This window comes from Oryctolagus cuniculus, chromosome 11 (assembly GCF_051225735.1).
Source record: "Oryctolagus cuniculus isolate XC-2025 breed Fujian yellow rabbit chromosome 11, ASM5122573v1, whole genome shotgun sequence".
Taxonomy (NCBI): Eukaryota; Metazoa; Chordata; class Mammalia; order Lagomorpha; family Leporidae; genus Oryctolagus; species Oryctolagus cuniculus.
This window is the reverse complement of record NC_142877.1, coordinates 96,420,030-96,440,614: the sequence shown is the minus strand read 5'-3', so window position 1 is coordinate 96,440,614 and position 20,585 is coordinate 96,420,030. Positions and strand designations below refer to the sequence as shown.

At 45.2% G+C, this 20,585-nt stretch overlaps 2 protein-coding genes across 8 annotated transcripts in view; one reads left to right on the top strand and one right to left on the bottom strand.

Annotated features, from left to right (window-relative positions):
• Window positions 1–20,287, bottom strand: part of MRPL42 (mitochondrial ribosomal protein L42) — a 61,443-nt gene extending 41,156 nt beyond the window's left edge. For 4 of the 6 annotated variants that reach the window (XR_016216906.1, XM_089308744.1, XM_089308745.1 and 1 more), the window contains exon 1: window positions 5,048–5,208. Coding sequence is in view for 1 of the 6 variants with exons in the window: in XM_089308743.1 (XP_089164869.1) it covers window positions 5,048–5,598 (551 nt within the window). In the remaining 5 variants the exon portion in view is untranslated. Of the gene's footprint in view, window positions 1–5,047 lie in introns of all 6 variants that reach the window. The other 2 variants (XR_016216905.1, XM_089308743.1) reach the window with 2 other exon arrangements.
• The window catches only part of UBE2N (ubiquitin conjugating enzyme E2 N), a 40,165-nt gene continuing 24,098 nt past the window's right edge, over window positions 4,519–20,585 (top strand). The window contains exon 1 of one of the 2 annotated variants that reach the window (XM_089308746.1): window positions 4,519–5,015. In XM_089308746.1, coding sequence (XP_089164872.1) covers window positions 4,534–5,015 — 482 coding nt within the window. In that variant the 5' untranslated portion in view covers window positions 4,519–4,533. The remainder of the gene's footprint in view (window positions 5,016–20,585) is intronic. The other variant, XM_002711200.6, reaches the window with a different exon arrangement.

Here is a 20,585-nt window from a genome sequence, read left to right as displayed (position 1 = left end):
CATAGCTCTGGCCATTGCAGACAATTGGGGAGTGAACCAGTGGATGGAAGATCTCTCTCTCTCTCTTTCTGCCTGTCCTCTCTCTGTGTAACTCTGACTTTCAAATAAATAAATAAATCTTAAAAAAAAAAACACAACAACTGTGGAATAGATCTAAGTGAACCTTTGGATAAACACAATAAAGAAATTAAAGAATTACAGAAAGAACTGCAAAAGAGCGGATACATTTAAAAAAGGGCCTGCTTTGAACATTAGGGCTTCTAGTAAAGATTAAATTAGGAAGGTAATATTCTAGCTTCTGTAACCAATTTCTGCATAGCTCGACAGCACTCCAGGCCTTGGCTTGTGTGGGCAGCCTGTTATCTCGTGCCTGTCTATGATTCTAACCCATGCTCTGAATATGCCCTTGAAAGTCAAAGAAATTGTAACTAGATGTAGACATAGAGTCTAGAGGCAACATAAAATACAAGGTCAATGGTTCTAAGACAATGGACTACAAACTTATTATTGTAAGAAAGAATCATTATGTAGCATGATATAAAGTTTGACGCTCGAGAGCCAGAGCCATGTCATCAGCTTTGTTGTTAGTGTGTCTTTCATTTTTTCCTGTGCTGACACCTTTCACACTTTGGGACCCCTGGACTGGCTGGAGCTGGACTCCAGCACATATTTTACTTTTATTTATTTATTTATTTAAAGATTTATTTATTTATTTATTTGAAAGTCAGAGTTACACAGAGAGAGGACAGGCAGAAAGAGAGAGAGAGAGATCTTCCATCCACTGGTTCACTCCCCAATTGTCTGCAATGGCCAGAGCTATGCCTATCTGAAGCCAGGAGCCAGGAGCTTCTTCCAGGTCTCCCACGTGGGTGCAGGGGCCCAAGGACTTGGGCCATCTTCTCCTGCTTTCCCAGGCCATAGCAGAGAGCTGGATTGGAAGAGGAGAAGCCAGGTCTCGAACCTGTGCCCATATGGAATGCCGGTGCTTCAGGCCAGGGCGTTAACTCGCTGTGCCACAGCGCTGTCTCCTTTACTTTTATTTAAAAAAAAAACTTTTCATTTATTTGAAAAGCAGAGTTTGAGAAGGAAAAAAACACACACATACACACACACACACACACACACACAATCTTCCATTAACTGGTTCACTTCCCAGATGGCTTCAAAGGCCACAACCGTGCCAGGCTGAAGCCAGGAGACTGGGACTCCATCCAGGTTTCCCATGTGGGTGGTACAGACCCAAGCTACCATCTATTGCTATCCCAGGTGCAGAGAGCCAGATTGGAAGTGGAACAGCTAGGATTTGAACCAAGGCCTACATGGGATGCTGGCATTGCCGTCAATGACTTAACTGTACCACAATGCCGGCCCCATATTTTACATCTTGAAAGAGTAACACCTTCACATGGTTCAACGTCCAAAAGTTAAGAGTATGAAGCTTCTGTTTTACCTCATTTATCCAGCAGCCCAAAAGCCCTCCTTTGAAGGGATCAATTTGATTAGTTTTTCTTTTTTTTTTTATAAAATCTTTTTGCAGTTACAGATAGGGAGAGGGAGAGGGAGAGGGAGAGGGAGAGGGAGAGGGAGGGAGAGAGAGAGAGAGAGATCTACTGGTTCACTGGTTCCATCTACTGGTTCACTCCCCAAATGGCTGTCAACGGTTGGAGCTAGGCCGATTCAAAGACAGGAGCCAGGAGCTTCTTTCAGGTCTCCCACATGGGTGCTGGGGCCCAAGCACCTGGGAAGCCCTTTATTGCTTTCCCAGACCATTAGCAGAAAGCTAGATAGGAAGTAGAGCAGCTGGGACATGAATTGGTGCCCATATGGGCACAAACCAGCACCATATGGGATGCTAGTGCTACAGGAGAAAGGCTAACCTACTTCACTACAGTGCTGGCCCCAAATGTTAACATCCAGGACCGGAATTCTGGTATTGCAGGTAAAGCTGCCACCCGCAACACTACCATCCCATATGGGTGCCAGTTCATGTCCCAGGGTTCCACTTCTGATCTAGCTCCCTGCTAATGTCCTGGAAGAGCAGCAGAAGATGGCCCGAGTACCTGGGGCCCTGCCACCTACATAGGAGACCTGGATGAAGCTCCTGTATCCAGCCTGGCTCAGCTCTGGCTGTTTTGGCCATCTGGGTAGTGAACCAGATCTCTCTCTGTGTCTCCCTGTGTGTCTGTAACTCTCAAATAAATCAGTAAATCTTTAAAACTTTTTTTTAAGATTTATTTGAAAGTTAGAATTACACACAAAGAGAAGGAGAGGCAGAGAAAGAGAGAGGTCTTCTGTTCGCTGGTTCACTCCCCAGTTGGCTGCATTGGCCAGATCTGCACCAATCTGAAGCCAGGAGCCAGAGCTTCTTCCCATGTGGTCTCCCATGTGGGTACAGGTGCCCAAGGACTTGGGCCATCTTCTTCTGCTTTCCCAGGCCATAGCAGAGAGCTGGATCAGAAGTAGAGTAGCCGGGTTTCAAACCAGTACCCAGGTGGATACTGGCACTGCAGTCAGCAGTTTTACCTGCTCTGCCACAGCGCTGGCCCCAAAAACTTTTTAAAAAAAGTTAAGATCCATCAAAATTACCCATACTTAAATAGAGTCCCAGTTCTCTGTACTTTTCTAGAGAATTCAATCTTCAGGAGTGCTTATTTTTAACCAGCACCACAGATGATTCTAAGGCAGGTGGTTGGTGATCATGTCTGACGAATTGCATACCCATGGCAGTTTGTTTTCCAAAGTTGGCCACAGCATACTTTCCAACATGCATAGTTTGCTAGTCTCCTGAATCCTGCCACTCTCCTTTCAAGGAACAGATTCTATGTTCCCTCCCCTTGAAATTGGGCTGGCTTTTGTGGTTGGTTGACCCATACATCGTGGTGACTGTACTGCTGTGTGACTTCTACAGGTAGGTCAAAAAAGGCAGTTCAGCTTCCCCTCTGCTTACTAGCACACTCCCTCTTGGAATCCAGCCACCAAGCAGTGGGGAACCCAAGGTGCCTCAGGGAGAGGTTCACTTTGAGAGGAACCAACAGCCAGCACCAACTTGCCATCCTCATTAGCTACCTTGGAAGTGCATCTTCTGGCCCCAGTAAAGCTTCCTGGGCCATTGCAGCTCAGAGCAGAGACGTGCCTTTCTTGCTAAGCCCTGCCCAAATTGCACAATCTGCTAAACCCTGCCCAATCTGCACATTTCCAATACCATGGTCACTCTGCCTTTCTTTATACCAGGGTGAATTCTCCTGGGGCCTCTCTGAACTATTCTGAAAGTATCTTTGCCTTCCCAGACTCTTCTGGTCACAGAACCAGCATTTCAAACTTCTGAGTATTTGAAATTCTCATTATTGTGGTTTTCATCTAAAAGTTACTGGGAATAACCAAGTGTACCTCCTTTGGTTTATAATGAAATGAACTAATCTATGTACTCATTTAGCATTGTGCCCAGCCCTAAATGTTCCTCACTGGTTCCCTGCATTCATATTCCCAGTTTCTTTAACACATGTCTTGTTCCTCTCATAGCTCAGTACCACTTCACTGCCTATTTCCTATGTTTGCCAAGCTCTTCCATCATGGTCTGCACGTCTGTTTGGCTCTTATCCTTGATTTAGGACTCCACTTCCTTACGAAGCCTTCCTTGTGGCCTGCGCTGTGGGGAAGCTGAGTGTGGATAGAGTACAAGCTGTTGTTTCTGATCCAGCTTCCTGCTAACGCACATGGGAAGGCAGTGCATGACGGCCCAAGTGCTTAGGTCACGCCACTCATGTGGGAGCCAAGGATGAAGCTCCTGGCTCCTGACTTCCACCTAGGTCATACCGGGCTGTTGTAGCCATTTGAGGAGTGAACCAATGGATGGAAGATCTGCCCCTCTGCCTTTCAAATAAACCTCTCTCTCTCTTTTTTAAAGAAGCCTTCCCTGAGTTCTCAGTTAATGCCTCTTTGTACTCAGATTGCACATTGGCGGGGTCGCCATTAAAACCCTTAACACACTGGATTCTAATTGTTTACGTGTCGCCTCCACTGGAACCCGTGGTCAGCTTGTTCATCTTGGGATTCACATTTCCTAACACAGCACTTGGCACGTGATTCATTCACACACTACTACTGTGTTAGGGTGCTGGGAAACCCTGCGGTTAAGTAGCTAAGGGCACACGGCTTGGTAGACCTGCCTAGGGACAAACCACTCCACTTTCTCCTGGGTTCTCCAATCCTCTCCTTGGTCATTGGTCCAAGCTGGCAACTCTGCCTCTCAGGCGCCAGGGCCAGGCGTTCGGAAATCATTCTTCGAGGCCCGGAACTCGCTCCAAGTCTTTCCTAAATTTAGACTACCCAAGGGGCTTAACGGGTGGGTCAAAGAGGCCCAGCTTAGGCGAAATTTAAACGTCAAAGTTCCTTTGCCAGGGTCTGGATAACTAGTGACACCCAAAGTCAGAAGCTCTGCAAACGACTCGCGGTCCTGCGATCTCCCGAGGGAGCAGCAGGCGCATCGGGCCGTCTAACACTAGTTCCCGCCAGCGCCCGACGCCGGCACACTGAATGGAGCAACCAAGCAATGAATGGGCTACGTCAGAGGCCGGGCTTCTGTTACGTCGCCCACCCGCGCGGGCGTGGCCGTGGATAAGGGGCTGCCGGCCCGGGCCACCGGGTCCCACTATCACGCGGCAGGCTCGGCCACGAGCGCTGCAGCTCCGCGCCGCCCGCGCCGCCTCCCCCAAGTCCCTGCCCCGCCGCGGAGCGTCACTTCCGCCACCCCCGGCCGGGGTTGGGGCGGGGAGCGCGGGGGAGGGGGCCAGTGCTGAGGGAAGCCCGCCCGCGCCCGAGCAGGGACTACATTTCCCGAGGGGCCTCGGCGGCGGCGGCGGCGGCAGCGGCAGCAGCGGCGGCGGGCGCGGCAACGTCCCCCGGAAGTGGAGCCCGGGACTTCCACTCGTGCGTGAGGCGAGCGGAGCCGGAGACGAGACTAGAGGCCGAACTCGGGATCTGACAAGATGGCCGGGCTGCCCCGCAGGATCATCAAGGTAACCGCCCAGGCGAGCCTCCGGTTCCTCACCTTGCTCTGGTCCGCCCGGCGGGGTGGGCAGCGTCATCCTTTGCTTCTTGCGGCCCGCCGCCCGCGCTGAGAAGGAGGCCCGGGGCAGTGCGGAGAGGGTCTGGCCGCCGCGGCGAGGGAAGTCGGGCTCTGGGGAGGGGGCGCTGGGGCGACTTCCGGCCGCGGCGGGGCAGCCCGGGCGGCTGGGACTTGAGGCTTCCTAGCTGACGCCCAGCGGGCGGAGGAGGCCTCACCCGCGCCCCGGCGCAGGGAGGGCCGGCGAGGCTGCGGGGCTGCGGGGCTTCTGGTCTTGGGCGCGGGCCTCGCAGGCTCATAGATCGACCACCCTCGGGCGAAGGCCGCGGGCGCGGCGTGGCCCGGACCCTGGGCGGGGGCTGTGACCCAACACTGCCCCTCGGTCCCGGAACCCGCTTTCCGCCCGGGCAGGAGCGCCGGGGGTGCGGCAGCCCCGGGTGCAGAATGAATGAACCGGGGAGGGTGAGACCGGGCGGGGCGCTGCGCCCCGGGAGGCGGCTCCTCGAGGGCCGCGAGTCCTGCAGCGGTCGGCACATGCTCCCCGTTGGCCGCTGCGGTCCGCGGGCGTGGGGGCTCCGCGCCCCGCCGCCCTGGCTTCCGCGAGCGGCTCAGCTCTGCACACGTTTCCGCTCGTTATCTCCGCGAAGTGATTTTACTCTGGTTGGCAAACTCTTCCAGAGGCTGTTTCTGTTGCGAGGAAGTAGTTGCACCGAAGGCTAGGGGGAGGCCCGCAGTTAGGAGGAATCCGGTGAAATCTTTTCAGAGCCTCTCGATTTTGTGCGCTCTAGTTATTAAACCATTCTTGGGCTCTTTGTGAGTGTTGTACTTTGACAAGTAGAGATGGAATCATGGCGAATTCGACATCTTTGTAAGGTCTTTTCATAATATCGTCCAATCCTCTGACATGAGAGGTTTCTTGTAATTCATGAAAACTAAATCTTAATCTTTTCAGTCAGTGTGTGTGTGTGTGTGTGTGTGTGTGAGAGAGAGAGAGAGAGAGAGAAAGAAGGAAGTTAGTTGAACATCTGCATAGCTCAATATGCCAGCTAAGGGTACTGAATGCAGCATCATTTTGGTTGATGAACCTAGTGAACGAGTATTTAATCTCGTTGGTTCTTCTAAGTTCTAAGGGAGATGCGACTAAGTGGAAGACCTATTAGGATTTGAAGGATGATGTATTGTGAAGTGCTTCGTGCAGTTACAATAAAATATATCCGCGATGGGGTTATCACCGACCTGACGGTGCTTGAGTTAGAGAAATAAGAGGTTTCATAAGGTAGAAATTACTAGAAATGCGGGAAGTAGAAGAAATTGTCAGCGCTGCAGTCTAGTAACATGAACCTTCGTAGTGGGAATTTGTTTTATGATCGATTTGTCTCGAACCGTCTTACCGGCTTTAGTTGTCATGTGCTTTGGAAGATCCTTGCAGTATGGTTAGTTATAATGCAGTCACACAGTCCTCATGTTTATCTAGACCTCACCTGAAAAGTGAGAGTTGTACACCAGATATATTTTATTTGCTGTAACTCACTTTATGGACTCAGTACATAACAAATTGACACTAAAGATAATTCTCTAAAATAGTATGCTAAACAGTTAGCTTGTGTATTTTCCCCCCTTTTGCTTGCTTCTGAAAGTGTTCTTCAGTCATATCAAAGTCTTGGGTGGAGAAACAAATTGTGGCACCTTGTTTATAAATTTACAAGGTTGAAGACAGTAAATTGAAGTCTCCATGAATAACTCATTTGGCACACAATTATTACTGTTTAAGACAGTAATAATTCCTGCTGTAATATATAATTGTTTTACAATATCTTGTTGATAACATCTATTTAGTGAATGGGACCTTGATTTGGATTTTTGTCTAGTTAAAATTAGGTGGTTTTAGTTTAATGTTATTTCTAGCTTTGAAGGACTGTTTTCTCTAATTCCTACAAAGGATTAGAAGATTATTTTTTAATCATGTATTATGTGGGTTTTATGCATTGTGTGTGCTTTTATTATGTAGGTTGCTTTTTATAATCTGTGAAAATTATTATTATTTTTATAAAAGATTTATTTATTTATTTATTTGAAAGAGTTGGAGGGAGAAACAGATGAAGAGATCTTCCATCCACAGGTTCACTCAGACCAAAGCCAGGAGCCACCAGTTTCATCCAGGTCTCCCACTTGGGTGGCAGGGGCCTATACACTTGGGGCTTCTTCCACTGTTTTTCCCAGGACGTTAACAGGGGACTGGATCGGAAGTGGAGCAGGCAGGCCACAAACCGGAGCTCATATGGGGTGCCGGCATCGCCAGTCTCCTGAACATGATTATTTTTAAAATATCAGAACTTATTTTTTAACATTAGCTTTTGGCTGTCACCTACCATACAAGCAAGGTTCCATATGCCATATAGTGGTAGATGGGGATAGCTGTACTGTTCTGTTGTGTTAGTGACATACTTTTTGTTGCTTAATTGTTAATTTATCTCTTGGTGACCTTTGACTTTCAAAGCCTAAAAAGTAGTGCTGATTATCATATCAGTGTTACTGTTCTAATGAAAATATAAAAATATTTGAGTTGAACAAATATGATGTTATTTCCTCATAAGGGCCATTATTTACATTTGCCTGTTCAACCATTTGATATTTGCGAACGAATCAGTATGTTGTACAGCCTGGACACCAATTTAAATGACTTTCCTAAATGAGAGATGGAACTGGGATCTTGACTAGTGTGACCTTCCCCATGTACAAGTAACCTTCACAACTATAAATGACTATACAAATAAAAGATGAATTTTTAAAATTATTATTCATCCAGTTGCTGTCTTACTCAAATCTGATACTCAATTCAGTAGCAAATTCCATGGGCTCTACTTTCCAAAAGACATCCTAAATGAGACCTGTTTCCTCATTTCTCACAAACCTCTGTTCAGTTCCATCATTTGTTGCCTGGCCTGCTGTACTAGCTTATTTCTAAACAGAAGTTAGTGTAACCTTTTAAAAATCTAGATCATTTTACTCCCTTGCTAAAAACTACAGAGTTTCTCCTCATATTTAACAATACAGACTTTACTTTTTGCCTCCTAGCTACCAGGCCCTACATACATCTGGAATTTGCCTACCTCTGTCATTTGCACTTTTCTCCCTGGGTCCCTGGACTGTAACTACACTGTTGATTTGTACTCTGAACAATAAGTGGCCAAGCTTACTCCAGTTCTAGGGCTTTCCTCTTGTTGCATTGCTTCCTTTGTTGCATTCTTCAGTTCTTAGTTCATGTGTCATATCCTCAGAGAGTTCTGCCTTAACTGTCCTGTATAAATCAGTTTCCATTCTCTTCCCCCAGTTTCTTTTCTCCCAATATCTTCTGTCTTACAGCATGCAGAACTGCTCAGTTATTGTGCCGTAAAGCTCCATGAAGACAGGAACCCTTGGGCTACCTAGGCATGGCTCTTTAATGCTGGAATAATCCCTGGTACATAGTAAGCACTGACCTATTGTCTATGAAGGAGCCTTAATCTCTTTAGAAAAACATTTTAAGAGAGTTATTTTATGTCCTAATTTGACATTGTTACTGTTTAGTAGATTCTATCTGAACCAGTATCTGAGCTAAAAGTTGGTCTCTATTTATAAATTTAAAGTCAAAGCACTGCAATCTTTTGTGTTGACTAGAACAAACAGCACAGTTGAAACTGATTCCACATCAGTTCTTCAGCTCAGTTCTTATCCTTGCACAACCACTATTGTGTATCCTTCCAGAATGACCAGAACAACTTGTTGCTTCTGTAAGTTTGGCTTCTTCCGTTTATCTCATGCAGAGTTACAGAGAGACGGATCTTCCATCTGCTGGTTCACTCCCCAGGTGGCTGCAAAGGCTGGAGCTAGGCTGATAAGAAACCAGGAGTTTCCTCCAGGTCTCACACATGTGTGCAGGGGCCCAGGCACTGCTTTCCCAAGCCATTAGCAGGAAGCCAGATTGGAAGCAGAGCAGCAGGTACTCAAACCGGTGCCCATATGGGATGCTGGCACCGCAGGTGGAGGCGTAATCTACTGCACCACAGTACTCTCCCTTCATGCAAATACTTTTTTTTTTTTTTTAGATTTATTTATTTACTTGAAAGTCAGAGTTACACAGAGAAGGGAGAGGCAGAGAGAGTGAGAGAGGTGTCTTCCATCTGATGGTTCACTCCCCAATTGGCTGCAACGGCCAGAGCTGCGCCGATCCAGAGCCAGGAGCTTCTTCCGGGTCTCCCACATGGGTGCAGGGGCCCAAGGACTTGGGCCATCTTCTGCTGCATTTCTAGGACGTAGCATAGAGCTGGATTGGAAGTGGAGCAGCCAGGTCTCGAACTGGTGCCCGTATGGGATGCCGGCGCTTCAGGCCAGGGCGTTAACCCGCTGTGCGACAGCGCCGGCTCCCACAAATGCTTTTGTCCCTTCCACTGCAACCACCAATGTATCTTTCAGGCAACTTATTTTTTAAAAAAAACATATTTATTTATTTGAAAGAGTTACACACACACACACACACACACACACAGGTCTTGCATCCACTGGTTCACTTCCCAGTTGGCCGCAATGGCTGGAGCTGCGCCGATCTGAAGCCAGGAGCCAGGAGCTTCTTCTGGGTCTCCCACGCAGGTGCAGGGGCCCAGTGACTTGGGCCATCTTCTACTGCTTTCCCAAGCCGTAGCAGAGAGCTGGATTGGAAGTGGAGCAGCTGGGACACAAACCAGCGCCCATATGGGATGCCAGCACTGCAGACGGTGGCTTTACTGGCTATGCCACAGCGTTGGCCCCAGGTAACTCCTTTTTTAAAAGACTGCTTTGTGGAACCAAATGTTTACTTACTGATGATTGTATTCCCAAAACTGTGTTCTACAAACAGTGCTGTAATGAGTACTTTTGTATATAAGGAATTTTGCTCAAGTGTGAGTGATACTAATCTTGGTAGTTCTGTTTTTAGCTATATTTTTAAATTTTATTTTATGTGTCTTCTCTCCTGGGCCAGAACCCTTTTAATTTCTGGAAATGGCTGAGAGTTAAAGTCACCAAGGTTAAAAAGTACCTACGGTATCACTCTAAAATGAGAGATCCTCCTTAAACCTCTTAAAAAGAAGGAGCAGAGTTACTTTGGGAATAAGTGAGATCCTTGGTCTGAAACAAATTGATTTCAGCTTTATTTGTTACATTGATACAGTGACATGCTTTTGTCTTTTCAACATTAATCATGAAACAGTAGTCTTAGGAAGCAGTGCCCAAAGAATTGACTTACTTCATTAAAACCTAGCAGACCAGCCTGCTGAGATGAAAATTTCACCAATCTTTCCCAAAATCTATTTTATTATTTGGTAAGATTTAGTTTCAAATTGTTAAAAATCCGCTATGATCTGGTTTTGCCTCAAGAATTTTTAGGTTTATTTTTTAATAATAGTTTTTGAAAATATAGGTACTATTTTTCCTCACTTTTTAAAAGCCATACTTTAGATAGGTAGTATAATGCATAGGATACTGTTTTTAATTAGAAAAGTAGTTTAGAAAAGTAGCTTTTTTTTCTTTAAAGATTTATTTTTTTTTTTAGCTTTTATTTAATAAATATAAATTTCCAAAGTACAACTTTTGGATTATAGCGGCTTTTTCCCCCCATAACCTCCCTCCACCTGCAACCATCCCATCTCCCACTCCCTCTCCCATCCCATTCCCCATCAAGATTCATTTTCAATTATCTTTATATACAGAAGATCTACTTAGTATTTACTAAGTAAAGATTTCAACAGTTTGCACCCACACAGACACACAAAGTATAGAGAACTGTTTTAGTAGTAGTTTTACCGTTAATTCACATAGTACAACACATTAAGGACAGAGATCCTACATGGGGAGTAAGTGCACAGTGACTCCTGTTGATTTAACAATTGACACTCTTGTTTATGATGTCAGTAACCACCTGGGGCTCTTGTCATGAGCTGCCAAGGCTATGGAAGCCTCTTGAGTTCACCAGCTCTGATCCTATTTAGACAAGGCCATAATCAAAGTGGAAGTTCTCCTGACAGAAGGAAGACGTTTCTATCTCTCTCTCACACTAACTGTGCCTGTCAAAAAAAAAATAAAAAAAAAAAGTGGAAGTTCTCTCCTCCCTTCAGAGAAAGGTACCTCCTTTGATGGCCCATTCTTTCCACTGGGATCTCACTCACAGAGAGCTTTCATTTAGGTGTTTTTTTTTTTTTTTTTGGCCACAGTGTTGTGGCTTTCCATGTATGAGAAGCTCTCATGGGCTTTTTAACCAGATCCGAATGCCTTAAGGGCTGATTCTGAGGCCAGAGTGCGTTTAGGACATCTGCCATTCTATGAGTCTGCTGTGTATCCCACTTCATGTTGAATTGTTCTCTCCTTTTTAATTCTATCAGTTAGTATTAGTATTTTATTTTAAAGATTTTTATTTATTTGAGAGCATTACGGACTGTGAGAGGGAGAGACAGAAAGGTCTTCCTTCCACTGGTTCACTCCCCAAATGGCTGCAAGGGCCAGAGCTGCACCGATCTGAAGCCAGGAGCTTCTTCCAGGAGGTCTCCCACATGGGTGCAGGGGTCCAAGCACTTGCCATCTTCCACTGCTTTCCCAGGCCATAGCAGAGAGCCGGATTGGAAGTGGAGCAGCCGGTACTAGAACCAGCATCCATATGGTATGCTGGCTCTGCAGGTGGAGGATTAACCTACTGTGCCCTGGTGCCAGCCCCAAGATTTGTTTTATTTGAAAGAGTTAAGAGGGAGATCTTGAATCCGTTGGGGCCAGGCCAAAACCAGGATCCAGGAGCTTCATTTGGGTTTCCCAGGTAGACCCTTGGGCCATCTTTGCTGCTTTTCCCAGGCCATTAACAGGGAGCTGGATTGGAAGTGGAGCCACTGGTACTTGAACTGGCGCCGATATGGGATGCTAGCAATACAGCAGTTACTTTACCCATTATGCCACAATACTGGCCCTCTGAGAATCTTTAATTCCCCCCCCCCCACACACACACATTAAAAAGAAAGCATGGGAAAAACTTACCATGATGATGATGGACCTGTCAAATTGTAATTAAAATCACCTTTGGAAACTTGTATAAGAAAAATTGACTGGAAACAAGTATCAGGATTTTTTTCGTTGTTGTCATTTTCAAGAATTTTCTGAGTTTCCTAGGAAAGTGAATTTTATTTTTTATATGACTTCTAGTAATTATGTTTTTTTTTTTAATTAATTAGTTGTTCACAGATCTATATAGTTTGTAGATAAAATTCTACGGACATAATGAGATTCCTTTGCTCCTTTCCTGCCACCCTCCTTTCTGTCTTTCTCTTTTGTTTCTTTTTTAAATTTATTGATTTTTAAGTTTCTGGGGATTTGGATTATTGTGAAGTGTATTTGTGGATTCCCTAGGTCTCCATGGACTCCAGGTTAAGAATCCTTGGACTGCTTTTGGTAGTGATTGAACTTTGAGGCTATAAGGACACTGATAAAGTAATGTTTTAATTGTGGGATGTAAGCATAAGTGAAAGTAAATTAAAAACTAACGTCTGTTGAGTGATATTTTTTAAATTCCTCTGTGTCAAGCACTTCCTTTAATCCAGACTGATCCACTCCCACACATTAGAAACTGAGTTTTGTCCAATTATCAAGCACTTCCTGAGTATCCACCTTATTAAGCGACAGTGACATCAGAAATGTTATACATTTGCCTTGCTGAAATTTAGTTTTTTCTCCACATATGTTGTAACCACACAGAGAACATCTTTTTCTCTCTCCTCAGGGATTTGTAGGCCAAAGCAGTTGGATGACTAGGATTTCTGACTTGTAATTCAGTATTTCCCTCTACCCCCATACCTTCTAAGACAGTTTACTTATTATTATTATTTTTTTGAAAGATTTCTGTTTGAGAGAGTTACAGACAGAAGGAGAGACAGAGAGAAAGGTTTTCCTTCTGCTGGTTCACTCCCCAGATGGCTCCAGTGGCCAGAGCTGAGCCCATCCGAAGCCAGGAGCTTCTTCCACGTCTCCCACGAGGGTGCAGGGGTCCAAGCACTTGGGCCGTGTTCCACTGCTTTCCCAGGCCATTAGCAGAGAGCTGCTGCTTCTTTAGGTGCATTATCAGGGAGCTAGATCAGAAGTGGAACAATGTGGACTCAGATGGGATGCTTGCATTGCAGCCAGTGGCTTAACCTGCTGCACCACCACACTGGCCACTTTTTGTGACTCTTGAGGACACTTTGATTACTGTCTTCCTGTAAGGTAGGGACACAGTAGCTTTAGTTAGCTAGTAAGAACACAAGGCTTGGGGCCAGCATTGTGGCATAGCAGGTAAAGCCACCACCTGTGACATTGGCATCCCATATGGATGCTGGTTTCTGGTTAGGCTGCTCCACTTCCCATCCAGTTCCATGCTGATGTGCTTAGGAAAGTAGTGGAAGATGACCCAGGTGCTTGGGCCCCTGCACCCACGTGGGAGATTGGAAGGAAGCTCCTGACTCCTTCCTTTGGCCTGGCCCAGCACCAGCTGTTGTGGCTATTTGGGGAGTGAACCAGCAGATGGAAGATATCTCTCTGTGTAACTCTGACTTTCAAATAAATAAGTAAATCTTAAAAAAAGGGTGGGGGGCTGGCGCTGTGGTCCAATGGGTAAAACTGCTGCCTGCAGTGCTGGCATCCATACGGGTGCTGGTTCAAGTCCCAGCTGCTGTACTTCTGATACAGCTCTCTGCTATTGCCTGGGAAAGCAGTAGAAGATGGCCCAAGTCCTTGGGCCCCTGCACCCGCATGGGAGACCCAGAAGAAGCTCGTGGCTCCTGGCTTCAGATTGGCCCAGCTCAGGATGGAAGATGTCTCTATCTCTGCCTCTGCCTCTCTGTAACTCTGCCTTTCAAATAAATAAATAAATCTTAAAAAAAAAAAAAAAAAACAAACTTGATTTCTCTGTCAGTTGTCTATTCATAAGATGTGCTTTAATTAAATTAAATTAATTGAATAAGTTATTTATTTGTTGACATTTATTGAATGCATAATACGTGTTCAGCTCTAAGCTAGGTAAAATAGAAGTTTACTGGCTAATGGAAAATAGTCGTGAAACAATAAATTACTGTGAGGTGTGTTACCAAAGAAGAAATCCAGAGGATTTACCATAGTCTAAGGATAAAGGAAAGGTATCTGTTAGAAAGTGTTTTTAAAACTTGAAAGTGACCAGGCAGAGAGGAGGGGAGTGTGAGTGAGTAAATGGGAAAGCAAATAAGAAAACGAAGGAGAGAGAATGGCATATTTCAGAATTCAGTATGTGTGATAGATGATGCCTTAAATACTTATTAGAGTCCCATCAGGAGCTGTTTAATTTCTATGATTTGGCATCCAGAACTCTTGGGCAAACCATTTTTGAGTTTTTCGCTGCTAAATTCAGATTCAGCCAGTAAATCATATTCACCAAAGTGCATTCTAGCAACTGTTACTAAAATGAGATTGGTCAGTTTTTATTATGTCTATTTTTAGATACTAGATATCATTTATTGACACTGTGTACTGACCTAAGTATATTAATTCCAACAGCAGTTGTATCCCTGTTGTATAGCTAGAGGAACCTGCACATATGAGTAAGTAGTTTGTAGAGCTGTGATTGGAACCTAGGTAGTCTGATTGTATTATATTCAGGTGCTGCAGGTGGAATGTGCCAGAACATATCTGCTCTTAGATAATAACTGGTAGTGTATGTATTTTAAAAAATTTATTATTTGAACAAATGAAATGGAAACATGTTCAAGTGCAGTATTTAGCTTTTTTTTGTTTTTCAGTTGGTAGAGGCTTTTGCATAAGTGTGGGATTCTGTTTAGAGATATAGTTCTTAAATTCCTTAAAGGAATGCCTGTGTTCTGAGTGGCGTATTCTTCTCCTGGATCCCTGGACCTGGAGAAGTTTGTGGTTTCTTCAGAGAGCAATTATTCCTTGTTCTGTTATTTCTTAACAGCAGAATATATTTGAGATATCACTGAATGAGACTGTAACAATTCTTAATTTTGAACAAAAATTTTTTTTTTAAACCTCAGTAAAACCTTGCCTTATAATTGAATACCAAGCTGGTAAGTTTTTTTCTTCCCCCTAATTGTGCTTGAAAATCCCAGTACCACCAGCCCCTTCAATTTTGCCTCTCTTGGAGCCCCTCTCCTGGGCGCTCTGCCAGGAGGTCTCTGACTTAAATTAATCTTGCTTTTAAATTAAACAAAACAGTAAAACTAAAAGTACCTTGGAGTAATCTTACACTTATTTATATATTGGGTTTTGTGTTTTCAGCTCCTGGGGTTAGGGAACCTAATAATTTTGTTACTCCCAGTTGGAGAGAATAAGTAAAAATACTTTTCTGATATAATTCTCCCTGTTCCTGCAAATGTAATTCTTGATGTGATGCTTTTTTGGAAAAGTCATTTCTTTTCACAGTTGGAGGTGCAATTCTTTAGAAGTATAAAGCTTGCCTTTTCTTAGCTTTAGCTGTAAAAGAGCTATTCCCAGTAAGTAACTGTTTCAAATAAGGCAGGGTATCCAGCCTGTCTTATTGTGGTTCAGATAAGGGTTAAACTTAAAGTGCTGCAAGCTCAGTTCAAGTGCCTGCCTCTGATTGATTTGGAAAGCAATGTTTGGCCAAGTATTTGCTGTTTCTTACCAGAATCTTAGTTCAGTTGACAGGGCAGCTGATGTAATGACAAGAGTTGTAGGAACTATCAGGTATTTTCTCTGAACACTTGTTTATAATCTGGATGCTTATTTCATGGTTAAGTTTTTTTTTTTTTTTTAAGATTATTTATTTATTTATTTATTTGAATGGCAGTTACAGAGAGGCAGAGGGAGAGGGACAGGTCTTCACCCGCTGGTTCACTCCCCAAATGGCTGCATTGACTTAGAACTGGACGATCTGAGGCCAGGAGCCAGGAGCTTCCTCCAGGTCTCCCATGTGGGTGCAGGGTCCCAAGCACTTGGGCCATCTTCTGCTTTCTCAGGCCATAGCAGAGAACTGGATTGGAATTGGAGCAGCCGGGACTTGAACCGGTGCCCGTGTGGGATGCTGGCACTGCAGGTGGCAGCTTTACCACTGTGCCACAGTGCTGGCCCCCATGATTAAGTATCAGAATTGTCTGAGGGTATTTTGTAAATTTGACAGTTGCTGGCCTCTTGCTTTCAGAGCTCCAGATGATTGTGGTATGCTTGACTTGAATGCAAAAATGGGTAGAATATGGGGACACAATTGCAGTCATACAATTAGTGCCTTATATATTGAAAATATGGGGCTGGCCCTGTGGCATAGCAGGTAAAGCTGTCCCCTGTAGTGCCAGCATCCCATGGGGCACCGGTTCTAGTCCCAGCTGCCCCTCTTCCAATCCAGCTCTATGCTATGGCCTGGGAAAGCAGTAGAAGATGGCCCAAGTCCTTGGGCCCCTGCACCCACATAGGAGACCTGGAGGAAGCTCCTGGCTTCAGATTGGCACAACTCCGGCCGTTGCAGCCATCTGGGAAGTGAACCAGCTGATGGGAGACCTCTCTCTCTGTCTCTACCTCTCTAACTCTGTCTTTCAAATAAATAAATCTTAAAAAAAAAAAAAAAAGAAAATATGAAGGTATTAATGGAACAGCAGAAAATTGGTAAGCTGGGCAGGGAAAACCCTGAAGATTGGCTTTAAGAAAAGATTTTTAGAGAGTGATATTTGAACTGAAGTTTTTGATGGATAGGTATAAAAGTAGGGTGAGGGAATAGTGTGTCCTTTAAGTTAGACATACCAAATTCTAGGGAGATATTTGAGTAGTGCTAAAACTGTAACATGAGTCAGCACTTCTGTGCTTGGACTGCAGAAAGCTTTCAGGTTAAGAAGTTGCTTATTCCCCCCTGAAGTGTAATTGATGAATATGTGATCTTTATTGAAAATTCAGTTAATACTTGTATAGCAAACATGTTATATGCTGAAAATAGATAATAGATAAAAATTATTTCCCCTTTGCTTTCTTTTGATGTTCTAATCTCTTGTTCACAGATGACATACAAGACTCTGACTGAATAGTGAACAAAATCCTGGCAGGAGCCGTAGCTCACTAGGCTAATCCTCTGCCTGCGGCATCAGCATCCCGGGTTCTAGTCCCAGCTGGGGCGCCGGATTCTGTCCCTGTTGCTCCTCTTCCAGTCCAGCTCTCTGCTGTGGCCCAGAAGTGCAGTTGGAGGATGGCCCAAGTGCTTGGGCCCTGCACCCCATGGGAGCCCAGGTGGAAGCACCTTGCTCCTACCTTCAGATTGGCGCAACATGCCGGCCGTAGCGGCCACTTGGGGGGTGAACCAACGGAAAGGAAGACCTTTCTCTCTCTGTCTAACTCTGCCTGTCCAAAAGGAAAAAAAAAAAAAAAAAAAAAACGGAAATCCTAAATGCTTCATTTCTTTTTTTTGAGGTACAATTTACACAACATAAAATTTGCCTTTGCCTTTTTAGGGCTTATAATTTTGTGGTTTTAATATATTCACAAATTTTTGCAACCCTCACCACTCTAATTCCAGGATTTTCATCATCCCCAAAAGAAATCCTGTGCGCATTAACAGTCACTCCCAGTTCCTGTACCCCAACCCCTGCCAACCACTGATCTACTTTCTGTCTCTGTGTGTCTGCCTGTTCTGCACATTTTATGTAAATGGAATCATACAATATGTAGCTGTTTCGGTCTGACTTCTTTCACTTAACACAGTGTTTTCAAGGTCATTTATAGCATAGCATGTATCTGTTTTTCATTCTCTTCTGGATTATTTTAGCTGAAGCTTTTTATAAATCCATACTTTAAGAAATGGCAATGCTGAAGGAAGCAAGGCAGAATTTTTAGGAGATAGGTAATCTATACTGGCTCCCGTAAAACCAGTCACATTTGGAGCCTGCATTGGTTTAGAACATTTAAAAATATTCTTTAGGCCTTGTGAGCCATTATTATAAAACGATTTTAGTGGTACTAAGTCTTTTTTTTTTTTTTTTAAGATTTATTTATTTGAGATGCAGAGTTAACAAAGAGGTGGGGGAAAGAGAGCTTCCATCTGCTGGTTCACTTCCCAAGTATTTGCAATAGCCAGGGCTGGACCAAAGAGTAGATTTGATTGATGAATTCTCTTAAGAAATTTGAACAGTTCTGTTGAATACTGATAGGAATCAGATTTGGATTATATATTCTTTTTTTTAAGACTTTTTTTCTTAAAGACTTTATTTATTTGAGAGGTAGAGTTACAGACGGTGAGAGGGAGAGACAGAGAAAGGTGTTCCATCCGCGAGTTCACTCCCCAAATGGCCACATGGCTGGATCTACGCCGATCCGAAGCCAGGAGCCAGGTGCCTCCTCCTGGTATTCCCTGCGAGTACAGAGGCCCAAGCACCTGGGCCGCCATCTACTGCTTTCCCAGGCCACAGCAGAGAGCTGGATTGGAAGTGGAGCAGCCGGGACTCGAACTGGCACCCACATGGGATGCTGGTGCCACAGGTGGAGGATTAACCTACTGTGCCATGGTGCTGGCCCTGGATTATACATTCTTAATCTCGGGATTGAGAGGCTGTGACTTTGGCCAACCCACTGACTTTCTCTAGGCCAGTTCTTTTTTTTTTTTTTCCTTAAGATTGATTTATTTATTTTTAAAGATCTATTTATTTGTCTGAAAGAGATAACAGTGAGAGAGAAGGAGAGGCATAGAGAGAGAGAGAGTCTTCCATTCACTGGTTCACTCCCCAATTGGCTACAGTGGCCATAACTCTGCTGATCCGAAGTCAGGAACCAGGAAACTCTTCTGGGTCTCCTGCACGGTGCAGGAGCCCAAGGAATTGGGCCATCCTCTCCTGCTTTCCCAGGCCATAGCAGAGCGCTGGATCAGAAGTGGAGCAGCCAGGACACGAACTGGTGCCCAGATGGGATGTCAGCATTGCAGGTGGCATCCTTCCACCAAACTGTCTTTGTATGTGGGCTTTAAAGCCTTTTCTGGATTTTTTTGGTAGCAGTCTTAGAATTCATCCTTCCGTCTTCTTCATTTCTCCACTTCTCCACCTTTCCCTCACAGACACACACACATACAGCTCTCCCTTGTGTGTAGGATTGGTTTTTACAGCCTGGTCCCCCCCCCCCCCTTTTTTTTTTGACAGAGTGGACAGTGAGAGAGAGAGACAGAGAAAAAGGTCTTCCTTTTCTGTTGATTCACCCTCCAATGGCTGCTGCGGCCAGTGCACCGTGCTGATCCGAAGCCAGGAGCCAGGTGCTTCTCCTGGTCTCCCATGTGGGTGCAGGGTCCAAGGACTTGGGCCATCCTCCACTGCACTCCCTGGCCACAGCAGAGAGCTGGCCTGGAAGAGGGGCAACCGGGACAGAATCCGGCGCCCCAACCGGGACTAGAACCTGGTGTGCCGGCACCGCAGGCGGAGGATTAGCCTAGTGAGCCGCAGCGCTGGCCAGCCTGGTCCTTTCATCCTGATTATACCATTGATAACGCCCTTCTTTGTGCTCTCTCTTTACAACCTGTGATAATGTTTCAAGTCAAAATGATGAATTTCTGCACTTCTAAATTATGCCATGTCTGGGCCTCTGGGGGAATGAGTGACCAGTAAGCTGGTTCTCTGTGTTGTATAAACTGCAAATTGGATTAATGTACTGTAAGAATGTTGGGTGATACAGGCCCTACAAGCAGACAGGAAGCCTGGAAGAGAGAAGTCCTCTCTTGAAGTTTCCCTATAGCACCTGCTTCTCTGCAGAATTTAACACCAGAATCACAAGGCATAGAAGGATGTGAGAGACGTTGAATTTGTATCTGACATACTGATTTCCTGAAGTAGAGGTTTGAAGGTAGAAGAAAACTACATGGCATGTCCCAGCCCATTTTAGGTGGGGGGAAGAGGAAGAAGCCTTGAGATGTGGTAGTACTAAGCTTGATTGAAGTCCTGCAGAATTAGGGATTTAAAAAAAAAACAACAACATTATTTATTTGAGAGGCAGAGTTACAGAGAGAGGGCGAGACAGAGAGAGAGGGGTCTTCCATCTGCTGGTTCACTCCCCAAATGGCCTTAGTGGTCAGAGCTGGGCCTATCCGAAGCCAAGAGCCAGGGGCTTCTTCCAGGTCTCCTAATGTGGGTTCAGGGGCCCAAGCACTTAGGCCATCTACTGCTGCTTTCCCAAATCATTAGCAAGGAGCTAGATCAGAAGTAGAGCAGCTGGGACTCTTAACAGGCAGGTGCCCATGTGGGATGCTGGCACTACAGGCTTAACCTACTATATGCCTCAGCGCTGGCCCCAGAATTAGGGATTTTTTTTTTTTTAAATTTTTTACAGGCAGAGTGGACAGTGAGAGAGAGAAACAGAGAGAGAAAGGTCTTCCTTTGCCATTGGTTCACCCTCCAATGGCCGCCACGGCCGGCGCGCTGCAGCCGGCGCACCGCGCTGATCCGATGGCAGGAGCCAGGAGCCAGGTGCTTTTCCTGGTCTCCCATGGGGTGCAGGGCCCAAGCACCTGGGCCATCCTCCACTGCACTCCCTGGCC